The following is a 15,460-nucleotide window of genomic DNA, read 5'->3' as shown; positions in this document are numbered from 1 at the left end:
CCATCATCACTGTGTGTTTCAGCAAACTTCATGGTGACTGATTTTTTTCAGCCACCCCAGAATGTGGAACCCACTCCACCCTGAGAGCCTGGCTGAACAGAGGCAGGACAGGAATCAATCGCAAGAGATTGTGCCTGGTTTATTTACTATGTTAAAGGTATTAAATGGAAACTCACCTGCAGAGGCACCAGAGGACAAACCCAAGTCCACAGTAAGGGTCCAAGCAGATGGCCACTTCTCTAGAGGGGTAGAGCTCACACTGTAGCTTAATGGATCGGCAGAAGGCACTGGTGGCTGCGTGACACATCTGTAAGACAGCAGGGCCAAATGAGTGCATGGAGCCTGACACCAATGCCCAGAAGTGATTTGTGACCAAACTTTGGCTTTTTAGGAGAGAATGGGGCTGCTGAATTCTCATTAGTCTTTCCATTTTTAATAACACACACACACACACACACACACGTGCGTGCACGTGACTTTCTGGTCCCCTGGACCTAATAACTCAAGCAATTGAAGCATCACTGTCTTGCATTTGAATAGCAGGTTAGTCCACCAAGGGATTCCTCTGTGACCCCGCTGTGGGCCTGTGAGGCAGGCAGGGAAATGTTACCTCTCTCTCCCCATCTCTGGGCAGGACTACACCTTATTCGCAGTCCATCTCCAGGCTCAACACAGCACTAGTGGGCAAAGGGCCAGCAGAGCATGAGAGCGAACAGACCCTGAGTCAAGGAGGCTCAGAGAACGTACAGTTTGCTGAAGGTCACGCATTTGAGCTGGCATCAGAGATTTGTGCAGTGAGATATGGCAGGTATACTATGGGATGGCAGCCAAAATTCACTCTCAGCCCACCACCTAGGAACAGGAACAAGCTCCTCCAGTCCCAGCATCAGTCCCACTATGAGCAGCACAGTGTAGTTTAAAGTACTGTAAAAATGTCTAATAAAGTCAATTGTCTCACAGAAGCTTCCTAGCCAATCAAATCTAAGATGAACATGAAAGCAGAACAGGGACTGTTGCCAGGTTCACAACTTTAAACGTGTCTCCAGTTAACATGAAGTGCTGTGTTCCCCAGAACGGAGCTGGAAAAGGGACCAGCAAAAGCATCACAGTAAGGTTGGAAACCCAAACAAATGCTTGGGAAAAGCTGGGAGAGAATCCAGGCAAGGGGGTCTCTTCCATCATGACCCATAGGATCATGGGGAGAGGCCCTGTCCAGAAGGTTTCACCATGGATACTTTAATGAATTCATACAAGGTAACACAACATTAATCTAGAATCTAACACATAAGTAGTTCTTTTTAGCCTGCTTTTAAAACCACAGTATTTTTTTAAGGAAGAAACAGGACTGAATTTATGAAACATTCCTCAACCTCCTACCTCCTGGATCAGGAGTTAGTAAAATCCTAACTAGCAAAATTACATTCTCAGATTAGCAACTAAAACAAACATTTACTGAATCCCTGCTCTGTGCAAGGGCTATGCATAACTTGAGGACCAAGTTCTCTAGCTCAGTGCAACAAATACAAATAATTATTAACTGAGCACTTGTTATGTATCAGGCATTATATTAGGTGCATGGGATATAAAAAGGAGTAAAACACACCTGTGCTCTCAGGAGCTTGAAATCTAGTGTGGAATTTAGAGACTTAATCTGAGAGCAGGATCTGTGAGCACACAGAACATAAAGAGAGAAGAGAAAGGATCCCCCATCACTCATGGGGCTTTTGGAAGGTTCTGGGCTATGAAGGGTAAGTGAGCACTGACAGATTTCAACATAGTGACAAAAACGCACAGATTTAAAAAAAAAAAACAGCTAGAAAAGTTGAATGTCCAGCCTCTAAACTCATCGCAATCTTGGATCTGCCAATGTCACCAACTAAGAGCCCAAGTTGGAGTGCTTTTTATTTTTTAGAAGCTCGTATTAAGAAAAAGTCCCAGTTCTTATGAAGATGAACTTGTACTTAGGTAAAGAGTTAGTATCCCTAATACCCGAACAACAAGCTCTAATGCTCCACTCTAAAAGACATATTGAGAGTGGATATATGAATGTGGAGGAATCGGGAATGAGGTCACCTGCATTTATTGTCAGGATGTATCTATGACTGATCTTGGGCAAGCCGATGTTACAATAAGTGCTCACTCCCTGGGCACCCATCAGCGGAAACTGTGACAGAAGCACACTCAGTGGAGGGGAGAGTCACCATGGGTTCGGAACCACCCTGTACAGAAAGCTGTAGGCGATTAATCCAAAGTAAATTGTAGGTGCTGTGTGGGAGTCCTCCATCTGACTTCCTTCACGACGCTGAGCAAGTGTGTATCTAGGATCTATTAAGAACCTTCAGAGGTTAAGTAACACTTTTAAACAGGTAGTATTCTAAAATTTAAGTTGAACGTATAAACGTATATTCATAGGTTTTATACTACGTCAGACATTCTATAGTGCCCATTACAGGGAAAACAGTTTACTGGATAAACTTGCCTCTCTCAGTTTTTGATATCGAGTTGAAAACTCAAGGACATTTTGTCCAAAAGCTGCAATTGAGTTAAAATTTCTTCCTGAGAAAAATGTGACCTGCGGCAACCAGAGATTAAGGCCTTTCCTTCTGGTCACCACCACAGTCAGCTTTAGCACGTTTTCACCACCGACTCAAGTCCCCATGCCATGAGCGGTCACCCCCCTTCCTCCCCACTACCCAGGACGAAACCAGATAATTTCAAAACTGCTTATGCTGCTGAGTATTTAAAGCACATGGGTTTTTCATGAAATGACACCGCAATATATTTCATTGCAGGTACTCACCAAACACATGTAGTAGTCAAAAGTTTAAGAAAAACTTACAAATTAAGAAAAAGTTAATTATTCCTCTCTTAGGATATCTAGGGTCTATACTTGTTTCAAGCAGAAATATCTTCATTGAATAAAGAGTTAATATTATAGGTTACACTTGTGTAGATCATGAACATGGACGATAAAAAGTATGTTTCTCTTTTGGCTATGACATCAGGAGGCTAATTTCAGTACTACAATAAGTAATTTAAGTGGTATGAAAATTAATGTTTATTCTTAAAAGCTTTTGAAGAACTGTTTTATTTTTCATGTTGTATTTTATTTGGTTTATTACCTCAAATTCTACTAAAAAGCAGAGGAAAGGATTCAGGGAAGATGCTTAGCAGGAAGCCGGGTAGAATATGAAGTAACTAGTTTGGAACTCTAAGACCTGCCAAAGGCTTGCAGCGTACGGGGGGAGACTTGGATGGTAAATTGCAGTTAATTTTGGAGCATTAAGACACCCCCCTAGGTTTAAAAAAAAAGTTGAAGGCAAGTTTATTACATTTAGACCTGAGTGAAAGAAATTCTCAAGAGACCTGTACAGGCTGAAATAGAAGGACATTAGACATAACTCAAAGATATTTAAAGAAATACAAATCTTAGAAAAGGTAACTAAAAGGTAATCATGAAAGTATAATTGCAACAACAGTTTTCCTTACATGACTTAAGAGACTAATGCATTAAAACAAAACAGCTATTAGTTTAAAAACTATTATTATTGTAACTTTGTGTTTAAATTCCACAATTTTTCCCTACATAACTTAACAGATGAATGCATTTAAAAAATATTCCTATATGTTTTGGGCTACACAATGTATAAAGATATAATTTTGTGACAACAACTGAAAAAGGTGGGGGTAAAGCTGTACAGGAACAGTTTTGTATGTAACTGAAGTTAAGCTGCTATAAATTCAAAATGGAATGTTATAACTTTAGAATGTTAAATGGAATCCCTATGGTAATCTCAAAGAAAATAGCTATAGAACATACACAAAAGGAAATGAGAAAGGAATCAAAATATGTACAACGAAAATTGACAGAACGAAAGAGAGAAACAGACAACTCTACAATAATAGGAGGCTCCAATACACCACTTGCAATAATGGACAGTACAACTAGACATAAGGTAAGTAAAGAAAGAGAGGACCGGCTGGGTGGTTCAGTCGGTTGGAGCATCATCCCATGCCCCAAAAGCCTGAAGATTCAACCCCTGGTCAGGGCACATACCTAGGTTGTGGGTTCCATCCCCAGTTGGGCATGTATGGGAGGCAACAGATCAATGTTTCTCACATCGATGTTTTTTTCTCTCTCTTCCCCTACCCTTCCCCTCTCTTTAAAATTAATAGACATATCCTTAGGATTAAAAATAAAAAAAGAAAGAAACAATACACTTCAAATGATCTCCATATCTATGATTCTGTTCCTGTTTGTTTTTTAGATTCAGTCCTTGATAGTTGTGAATTTCTTGCAATTTTAATGCTCATAGTTTTGATTGTCTTTTTCTTACATAATTCCCTTTAACATTCCATATAGTAATGGCTTGGTGATGATGAACTCCTTTAGTTTTACCTTGTCTGGAAAGCACTTTATTTACCTTTCACTTCTAAATGATAGCTATGCAGGATATAGTAATCTATATGCATGACCCATGGACATGAACTAAAGAAGGGCATTATTGGAGGGAATGGGGGGACAGGGCAGAGGGGGGAATGGGGGGACAGGGCAGAGGGGGTAAAGGGGGGAAAATTGGGACAATTATAATAGCATCATCAATAAAATACATTAAAAAAAGAAAAATAAAAAAATTTGAATCTTCAAATCTCAAAAAAAACCCCAAACCCAACAAAAAACCCCAAACACAACACAGTATCACAGCAGAGAGACACAGGCTGCTCTATTCAGCCACAACAGAAGACACATTCTTCTCCAGAGTCCTTGAGTAATTTTCCAGGATAAACCATATTTTAGGCCACAAATTAAGTTTCAATAAATTACTTCTTAAAAATAGATATACAAAATATCTTCTCTAAACACAACAGGACCAAGTTAGAAATTGGAAATAGGAGGAAAACTGGAAAACCCACGAATCTGTGGAATTCTAACAATGCACTCTTAACCAGAGTCAAAGAAGAAATCACAAGAAAAATCAGGAAATAATTATGCCCAAGTAAGAATGAAAACACGACATACCAAAACTTATAGGACCTCGGAAAAGCAGTGTTAAGGCAGAAATCTGTAGCTGTTAATGATTATATTAGAAGATCTTACCTCAACAACCTGACTGTACAACTTAAGAAACGAGAAAAAAAGGAACCTCGGTCAAGACAGCAGCAAGGGGAAACACCGCTCATCTCCTTGCACTACCACATCAAAATCACAAGTAAATTATAGAACAACTATCACTCAGAACTGTCAGAAATCAACTTGAGTGGAAGTCTGATAACTATGAAATTCAAGAAACCACATCCATCCAGACTAGCAGGAGGGGTGTAGACGTGGAATGGGCTGGTCCCACATGCACATGTGGCGGGTAAAAATTTGGAAGGGATATCTCAGGAGCAAGGAATCTCAGACCCACACCAGGCCCCCCAGACGAGTGTTCCAGCGCTAACAAGTATCCATAACTTCCTGGCTACAAAAACCAGGGGGGACTGAGTCAATGGGAGAAACTTCTGGAGTCCCAAGCAGCTCCTCTTAAAGAGCCCACACATGGACTTACTGAGGCTCAATCCCTCTGAGTTCCAGCAATGGGAGAGCAGCTTGAAAGGCACCAGTGGCATATGGGGAGGCACTAAAGTAGCTGGCATCAAGGCGAGAGCTGCGGGACAGCTTTCTCCCAGACAGAGCAGCGGGCAGAGCCACAGAGTCAGCAGGCTGGGTATCTTATCTGAGACTCCATCAACCTGGCTAACACTGTTTGCCTAGCCCTGGAGATCCTCTGAGGCTCCATCCCACCCAACACACAGCTGCTAACACTAGTTTGTCCATATGAAACACTGGTCTTGGCTCAAGCTTCACAACTTCCTAAATCCTTTCAAATAAGCAACAGCCTTCCTCTGTGAGTGCACAGCAGCCATTTGTCTTGCTAAGGGCCCCAGGCCCAGCACTAGCAGCAGCCAGCCTAGATTCACAGCTTGGCTTGGTCTGGGAATCTCCAAGCCCAGCACAAGTAGCAGCGATCTCAGGTTGCTTTATATCTCAGGCAGGGTGGCCCTGGGCAAAGCACAGGTGGGGGCTGACGTTGACCTGCACCACCAGGGAAACCTAAGAGCCTGCGCACCCGGTGGACAGTTATAGGCCATGTCAGAGCATCACCACCTTGCTCCTGCACAGCTGATCCTCCACAGAGGGTGGAGGTTGGTGGTTGGTGGTTAGTGGTCATGGCCAATCCTTACAACTGAATTCCCTGGGTAAATCCCTCCCATCGACCTACTGACAGCAGTCAAGGCTCAACTACAAGAGGAGGGTGCATTCAGCCCACACCCAGGGTGTACCTCAGGTACCCACCTTGGGTAATTGGGGAGGTTGTGCCACTGGATCCTACAAGGACACCTACTACATTAGGCCACACTACCAAGACACAGAGTCAAAGCAGCTCTACCTAATACATAGAAGCAAACACAGGGAGGCTGCCAAAATGAGAAAATAAAGAAACATGACCCAAATGAAAGAACAGATCTAAACTCCAGAAAAAGAACTAAATAAAATGGAGATAAGCAATCTATCAGATGCAGAGTTCAAAACAATGGTTATGAGGATGCTCAAGGAACTTAGGGTGCTCAATAGCATAAAAAAGATCCAGTCAGAAACTAAGGATACATTAATTGAAATAAAGAACAATTTACAGGGAAACAACAATGAAGTGAATAAAGGCGAGAATCAAATCAATGAGTTGGAACATAATGAAACAAAAAACAACCAATCAGAACAACAAGAAGAAAAAAAAGAATCCAAAAAAATGAGGATAGGATAAGCGGCCTCTGGGATAACTAAGGTCTGAACAGACACCTCCCCAAAGAAGATAACACAAATGTCCAATAATCGCATGAAAAGATGTTCTTTGTCACTAATGGTTAGAGAAATGCAAATCAAAACTATACTGAGATAAAACCTCACCCACTGAGACGTCTAATTTTAAAACAAATGGGTAAGGATGCTGAGAACTTGGAATCTTTGGCCACTGCTGGTAAGAAGGTAAAATGGTACAGACACTGTGTAAAAACAGTACAGTAGTTCCTCAAAAAGTTACAAATGAAATTATCATATGATTCAGTAATTCCACTTCTGGGTACATACCCCAAAACTGAAAGTAGTGTCTCAAATATATGCATACTTACACCCACAGCAGCATTAGCTAACAGCTAACATGTTCAAGCAAGGCAAGCATCCACTGACATGTGAGTGGATAAGCAAGATGAGGTATAGGCACAACAGAATAATATTCAGTCTTAAAAAGGAACTCTGACACATGCTACAACACAGATGAGGACAGTACGTTGAGTAAAAAAGTCAGACACAAGAGGACATACACTGTATGATTCCACTTATATGAGGTATGAAGAATATAAAAATCAGAGACAAAAAGAAGAATGGTGATTCTGGGGTTTGGAAGAGGATGGTGGAGAATCAGTATTTAATGGGGACAAAGTTTCAGTTTTACAAGAAGAAAAGAGCTATGTGGATGGATAGGGGTAACAGCAGCACAACATTTTGAATGTAATTAATACTACTGAACTGTGTAAATAAATTGGCTAAGGCGGTAAATTTATGTCATGTGTATTTTACTACAATAAAAAAAATTGGAGGAGGGCAAAGGGGGGAAAATTGAAATGACTGTAATAGAATAAAGATGATTTTTAAAAATTAAAAAGCAAAAATAAATACATAAATTATTCAAATGTAAAAAAAAAAGAAAGAAAGAAAAAGAAAAACTGGAGTAGACAGAGTAAGAGAAATGAGGTCAATTATGCAAACTCAGTAGTCAGACCCCAGAGACAGATAAGAGGGAAAGGGCTTCCTGGGGCTTCGGAAAATTTAATATATTCTTGATAAGGTCCTCACTTGAACCTGGAGAACCCTAACTCTGGGGACACAGAGTAGTCTCATTCTTTGGTAGGAAAAGGGGTTATTGCAGCTGCAATGAGCAGCAACCTGGCAAATCATAACAGAACCTGTGTTAAAAAGCAAGAAGCTATAGTGCACAGCTTTATAGCAGAAAGAAAAGTGGGATTTGAGAACCACCAAAAAAGAAACACATAAACTTTTTTAGTAAGGGCTAGTCAGGCTGTGTTTACATTAAGAAGAAAAAGTTGGAACATCTGAAAAGAATCAGCCAGCCTCAGTAACTAGTGAGGTGGCCAACACGTTCTGTAGCTTGGGTGAAACGCACACGTATGCCTCGTTCCATGGGTTGCGCAGGTCCTCACCAGAGCCCTACAGCACACAATGTGCCAGGCCATCACGGCCTGGGCTGACTGCATTTCTCACCTTCACTCCAGCTAGCATTCCCGTTGTGGACACACTGAAATCCAGGTAAGCCAGCGTGTCCGGGTTGGAGGGTTTGTAGATCTGGGCTGGCCGCTTCTTTGGCAAATCATCTGGAGGGCAAAGTGAAGCTATTAGCATATCTGACACAGTGGGAAAGCAGAGAAGTAGATGTACCCAGCTAGTTCAAGGACTAACCTGTGTCCAGTATAGGGGGCCACGCCCTGACATCGACGGCAGCAGCTGCCTCCCTGGACCGTAACAATTTACAGATCAGTTGTGTTGTCATTAAACAGGCAGAGCGACTCACCTGAGGGTCAGAGAACAGAATGCATGAAGGAAGTAAATCACAGATGAATACTCACTGCACCCATCTGCTCCCTATGTGTGTTGGGGCCACGTGGCTTTCGGAGTGGGTTAGACCACCAGGGACATGGCTCCTCACGAGGAGCCAGTGTCGGCCAATGGAGGTGAAAAAGAGCCAGGAATCTGACCGTGAAGACCACACAGAGCTCATGGGCACTGAGGTCCCTGGAAATGTCTATAGCTGAATAGGATTCAGTGCCAAGATCACACTCAGAATTGAGCTTCTAAACTCACTGCTGACACCGTTAGCTGTCCTAGAAATGCCACGCATATCCACAAAGGAGCCGTCCATAGTTTCTAACAGGAGTAATGACTGTGAGAGTACTCCAGCCTAACTACAGAACAGTATTCACGTGTGGGATCCCCAAACTACCTTGTCCCTTGTGGTTCCTCCTCCAAAGGGAAACATCTTTCCTAATTCTCTTAAACTTCCCCAGGCACCAAAAAATATATGAATAAATAAAAAATTAAAAAATAATAAAACAGGAACAGGACACATAAATCATGAGGAAAGAACTATAAAAAAGTGTAAATTTTTTCACTTGGTTTGGTTTGTGCAGTTGGGTTCGCTGGGGTAGCTCCCTGTGCCTGTAGGGGTGCCCTCTCTGGGGAGCTGTTTTCTCTAGCGTCAAGGCAAGGCTGTCCTCTAACCCCTATTTCCATGCGAAGGTGGGCTCTTGCTTCCAGCACCCTGAGAGAAGGGGCAACGCCCTGCCTCATCACTTGGGTTTCAGACTCCTGTGCAATCCCAAAACCAACCTCTCCCCAGAAGGCCCAGCTCTGACCCATGAGCCCAACACTCAGGCCCAGGGCAGGAGGAAGTGCCCAAGCACCCCGCGCAGTGTTACCTCCACAATCATCTTCACGGTCGGAAGCGTCGTTGCGATATTCTGTGGGTGTGGGGGGCGGACGGTAATTGGCACACAGCCTGCGTACAGGCAACCGTAAAATGCTGCGATAAGGTCTATTCCTACACAAGAAGACAAGCAGAAGTTCTCGCTTGAAACAAATCAAACCATCCAATGGCTGTCAGCCCTATCAGCAGAGATACTAGTCTGGAAAAAGTTAGAAGGTTAGGCGGACCACAAAGACCTTAACAGATTCTTTTCTCCTGGGGTTTTTGTTATGCTTCAGCAGTAACTTGGCCAATGTTGTTGTTGTTCTTTCTTTTTTCTTTTTAATTTAATTTCACTGATTTTAGAGAGAGAGAAATATTGATTTGTTGTTCCACTTATTTATGCATTCATTCATTGGCTGATTCTTGTTACGTGCCCTGAAGGGGATGGAACCTACAATATTGGTGTATTGGGACAATGCTCTAACCCGCTGAGTAACCCAGGCAGGGCTGGTCTGTTCTTTTAGGTACAAGATGCCAAAGCAGCCCCTAAGTTTAATTTCTGTCATTTCTCTAAGGAATTACTCAACTCTATGATTATCAGTTTAGTAGTTAAGGACTTAACTACAATTGATTAAATAAGTACCTCAGATATCCAGTAAAACAACTTTAGATACAAAAGTCTTTGTGAAACATTGCTTCATTTATGCCTCTAAAAGCCAGACAGCATACAGTGCAGTTTCTCCAAGTGGTGGAGTAACCAGACAAGTGAGCAACTTCTTGGTTACGATACAGCAACTCCAGTCATCAGGCTCCAATACGCGCAATAAGGTATCTCATGCAGTTGCTGGTCCTGCCTTTTTACCTGGTGGGTAGACAAGAGCAACGTGGTCCCCATCTTGCAGGCGCCCTCTCTCCATCAGCATCACGGCTATCTTCTCCGCGCGTTTATGCAGCTGGACGCATGTCAGCGAGTTTGCTATTGTACCCTGAGTGTTGCAAGAACAAGCAGGGAAGCCAGATTTTCGTAACATACGGCTTGAGCGAGATCTGGCTTATATAATCATACAAGTCTCTTATTTAAAAGGTACAATTAAGTGTCTGTCTACTCGGACTTACGTCACCACCACTGTCAGTTTTAGCACGTTTTCACCACCGACTCAAGTCCCCATGCCATGAGCGGTCACCCCCCTTTCTCCCCACTACCCAGGACTAACAGAACTAGAGAGGCATTGGGATATACCTGTACTGACAAGAAATATTTTTAAAAATAGTTAGTTAACCTAAAATTGGTAAACGTATAAAAAAATAATCAACCTAGTGATTCTGGGTGTTAAATGTAATTGCAGGTTTAGCAGTAAACCTGCAGGATTTATACTATGGAAAATAAGACTAATTAAAAGTGTTTATTAAAAAAGATCACATCAAATCAAGGTGGTCAAACAACAACCAACCCAAAAACAAAAAAAACGCACTGTCAAATTTTTAATGTAGACTTTTTAAACATCTACAAGTGGAAAACACATTTGAATTGACAAATACCTTAAAAAAAGAGTTGTTAGGGAATATCAGTAGCAAAATTGGTGCTAAGAAATGTTGAAATATATGGGATTTACAGTTTAGACTGTAGAGAGAAATATGGATAAATTGCAAATTATGAACATACAACTAACGGCAGAAAGTTTCCGTTACCACTATGGTTCATTTGCACAAAATCTCAGGTGTGAAGACATCAGTGTCTATAAGCTATTTAAGAACTACTTCTTTATGATGAAATTCCCCTTAACGTGATTAATAGAATGAAGAATCTTTTCTTAAGCAACAGGCAAACTGTCCAGTAGAATCCACATCAGGAGGATCCCAGAAGCTGAGAAATAACCTTCAACAACTGGACCAGACACCTGTATTTAGGCTGGCGCTCCAGAGGAAAAGTGAGCAGGGTAACAGGAGAGAACAGCCAGACACAGAGAAGACTTTCAGGGACTGAACACACAGCCTGTTTCAGGCCCTGAGTGCCATACGTGGAGGAAGAAGTCTAATAGGGAGGTGGGATGAGCAGCTGCTCACAGTAGGAGCTGTGGTAGATAGAAGAGATCAGAACCTTTGGTGTTGTTAAAGGACAATGACGACCTGGTGACTGGTCATGTCAGGGTAGGGGAGGGGAGAAAGACAGAGTGTCCACCCTGAATTACACATTCGTAGGAAACACCTACATAAGGTAGAGTGGGAGAGGCCAGTGGGAGAACCCTTTTTAAAGCATCAGGATATGAAAACTGGCACCTGATGTTTGCCAAAGATGTTCACAAAGTAACCAATGGTTGCATCTAGCTCTCAGAGGCAGCACATTATCTCTGATGACCTACAAACAGCAAGCAGGGCCACAGAGATAGCCCAGCAAGTGCCTTTTGCTGAGCTGAGACTAGTCTATCCCAGAGGACAGGCTTAGTTTACATTCTTTGAATCAAATCTTCTCATCACACACACTTTCCCTAATGATTTTCCTCCCAAGGAGGTAAAATAATAATAATAATAATGATAATAATAATAATAATAATAATAATGAAACAGATACACAGAGTGGAGGAACAGAAGGTGCAAAGCCAGGTGAATACAGAGATGGATGACACTCAAGTCCAGAAATCCTGACAAAACATTAGAGTTCATACCTCCAACAAGGGACCTTCCCTAGGAGCGCTCACTCCCAGACGCCATACCTACTCACAGAAACTGGCGTGGGGGTTGGGGGGGACCAACACTCCTCTAGACCCCAATGTCCTTTGAGTTCTTTAAAGTGAAGCCCAAGACCAACTCAGTCCCTGAACTGGTGGTAGAGGGACGATCTCAGCCCTGATGCTCCCACGTCAGCTGTCGTGAGAGAAAGCCAGTCCTGCGCTCCTGACTGCCGGATGGGCTCCAGCTGCGCTGCTGGTGGGGGGCAGGCCGCCACAGGGACGGTGCTGGCAGAGGGGGCTCGTCTTCCGGGCCTGCTAGGCTAGATCTTCCTGTTACGTGGGATTCTGTTGGTGTGCTACGGCTGCCTGATCTCAAGCAGCAGGCATTCCCAGTCTGTGCCATTCAACTTCTGGAACTGATCTTCTCCCCACTTTCTGGAGGGCCGGCAGTGAACCCCTATGAATAGCCCTCTTTTCTGTCATAGAAAAAGCCTATGAGATTTGAGAGGCATGGGTGACTCAAAACCAGCAGTTAAAGAGTGTTTCTGAAAATGTGTTTTGACTCTTGTTCATGAAAATGTTCACTATTAGTACTTATAAAAGGTTAATTTAATTGGCATTCTGTCCCTTATCTTGAGGAACCTCTCACTTTTCCCAACACTGCCTGCCACTTCCCAGGGTTTACAGTGACCAACGGATAAAACCTGTCACATGCTGGAGTCAGCACACTCGGTGACTGGGGACCAACCTAAATTATTTTCAAAAATCTCTGAAGGAGGTGCCCTGATGGAAAGAGGCGACATCAAGGTAAGTCAAACACAATGTTCTTCTCCTCTCCTTTCTTCCACAGTATGTGAGGTTGGATATGATGCCATCTCATGAGACCACATGGGACACACGTCACATCTGGTCCCAGACTGTCCGTCATCACTTGTTCTATGGGAGTCTCAGTCCGACCTTTTACCTCTAGAGAAATACTTTCAGCTACACATTTCATTTCCCAAAATGCCTGTTGTTACGAAAAAAATGAAGTGTTATGGTTGAGAGGTCCATGAAGCAGTAGCTGCTTATGTTCAGGCCAATGGTCATCGACCTTCATTGAAAAAGTAGGGGTTTCTATAGAGAAACTGACCACCAAAGCAGAAGGTTCTAGTACAAACTCTTACTAGAGAACTGAGGGCTGAGGGTTCCTGAAAGAGGTCTGGGGTACCGTCGTGACAGAATGGGAATGAAGAAGGGTAAGTCACTGGCCAGTCCCTAATCTAAAGACAACACATTTCAGTGTCCATGACTGCATATCTGCCACCATTTTAAAGTTTTACATTAAATTAATGACAACCAGAAAGAGAAAAAGATAGGATTCATAGCTTAAGATTTTAAAGAAGTTGCTACAAGCAAAAAGGAAAGTTAAAAGACATGGCTTTTGTTTTTGTTAAAAAAAAATAACAGATGCTCTCTTGTGTGTAAATAATGTCCAAGAATAAGTTTTCTGTGATTTGCAAGGAATTATGTCCTAACTTCCTACTATAAATCTTATGTACAACTTTTACCCTGTTGACGGCATCAACGTGTAAGAGAGAAATGCAGCAGAACAGGAGGCCTGCCTCAGTCAGGAACTAAATGGTTCACCTTCTTAAATGAGCTGTGACCAAGGAGTGGAGTTCACAGTGGACAGACTACGCCATCTAGGGGGAGGGGGAGGCAAGTGCTGGCGATGTGGTGGGGCCATGTGTTGAAATGAGGTTTTGGATACATTAAGTAAAATTATTAAAATGAAATTTCAGTCCTCACTGGTGTGGCTCAGTGGATTGAGTTCCAGCCTGTGAACCAGTTTGTTTGTACCTTTTTAAGTACTGCTTTTAGAAACTATAAAATTCTGTGAGTGGTTTGCGTTGTATTTCTGTTGGGCAGTGATGAACTAGAAGGTTGACTTGAGTGGAAACACACTTACAACCGCCATAGAAATGTTTCTGACCTTCAGTCCAGGTTGAGTGTTTGTGATAAGTGTGCATACGTGTTGGAAAGGGTGGATATGGAGCCAGATGCATGGACCTGATGCTACACCATGAATGGTTCAGGATGTAACTGCCTACACATCAGATGCCTTAGGAAAAAGCAGGCGCATGTCAAAGGAACTCTGTTGCAGGTGCACACTTGCTCCATGCTCATGGCTTTGACCTCCACAGCTCACCCCTCTGATTTTCTGTCACTTCCAGTGAACACATTTTTCCCTAAGACCCAGTATCTACCTTTAGCAAGTGACTGTGAACAAGGGGTCACGGGATGGGAACCCACATCACAAAGTTTAAAGTAATTTTAATTTAATTAAAGTATTTTAATTATAGTTATAAAACAGAAATGATTTTCATTCCTAAGAATGAACATCTGTAATTAAAATATAACTCCTTACTTACAAAAAATAGTTCAGTGATAAAAATAAAGACAGATATCCCATAAATCTTGGTGGCAGAAATCATTCCTTACTTATTTTGGGGGAAAATAGAGCAAAAAATTTGCTAAGATATATAATGCATGTATGTATAGACAGACAGATGTGCAAACCCTTGTATTTTAAAACAATCCTTAAGTGAAAAAGTCTCCGTCAAAATAGCAACAAATAACTAACGAAAAGGAATTCAAGTAAGACTGAAGGGACAGGATGAGGTCAGAGGATGATAAATAGCAGGAGGCGCGGGTGGCACCCCAGGGAGCAAGTGCGAGCCAGCAGCCTCACCCTGCAGTTGAGCAGCGTGTACAGGACGTGGTCCGGGGTGGTCTGGGCCCTCCACTGCAGGACTTCCGAGAGGAACAGGAACTGGAACAAAGCACAGATGTTAGGCCCAGAGCATCTGGTTTGAGGGGCTCATCTCAACATTTAAATCGGTCTAGTTTATCTGAGTGCTTTTAGGTGCATCTCCACAGACGAGCAAGGATGCCCTGACAGGGCTGACAGAACATGCAGGTGCTCGGTGTTCCGATGTGACCCCCCGGAGAAGTTTTCTGAAATCTGTCCAAGATGGGAGCAGTGCATCCTCATTCTCCCTGATGGAACAGCTGACACAAGGGCTTCTACAAGATACCATGTGATTTCTAGGCTGCAATGGTAGTCAGCTCTGCCTTGTTGTAACATGGGCTCTCTTAAATGTGCTGTTTAGAACTGGCCACCCCTGCTGTCATTCAAAGTCACCACAAATCACAGAGACTATGTGTATCACACTGGCTCAGTCCTAGTGAAAAGGCCCACCTCTCTCATGTCAGGATCCAGGGAGCACC

The 15,460-nt window shown here is 42.7% G+C and overlaps 1 protein-coding gene across 2 annotated transcripts in view; it reads right to left on the bottom strand.

The window, feature by feature from the left end:
- The window catches only part of DIP2C (disco interacting protein 2 homolog C), a 425,367-nt gene that overhangs the window by 58,546 nt on the left and 351,361 nt on the right, over nt 1-15,460 (bottom strand). For both annotated transcript variants that reach the window (XM_054591598.1, XM_054591599.1), the window contains 6 exons: nt 14,922-15,002; nt 10,381-10,504; nt 9,529-9,650; nt 8,513-8,624; nt 8,318-8,427; nt 177-307 (listed from right to left, as the gene is read on the bottom strand). In XM_054591598.1, coding sequence (XP_054447573.1) covers nt 177-307; nt 8,318-8,427; nt 8,513-8,624; nt 9,529-9,650; nt 10,381-10,504; nt 14,922-15,002 — 680 coding nt within the window. The remainder of the gene's footprint in view (nt 1-176; nt 308-8,317; nt 8,428-8,512; nt 8,625-9,528; nt 9,651-10,380; nt 10,505-14,921; nt 15,003-15,460) is intronic.

This window comes from Pteronotus mesoamericanus, unplaced genomic scaffold, assembly GCF_021234165.1.
Source record: "Pteronotus mesoamericanus isolate MK-2021 breed Mesoamerican mustached bat unplaced genomic scaffold, CSHL_Meso_final scaffold_232, whole genome shotgun sequence".
Classification (NCBI taxonomy): domain Eukaryota; kingdom Metazoa; phylum Chordata; class Mammalia; order Chiroptera; family Mormoopidae; genus Pteronotus; species Pteronotus mesoamericanus.
Note: the sequence above shows the minus strand (reverse complement) of the source record. Positions and strands in the feature narration are given on the sequence as shown.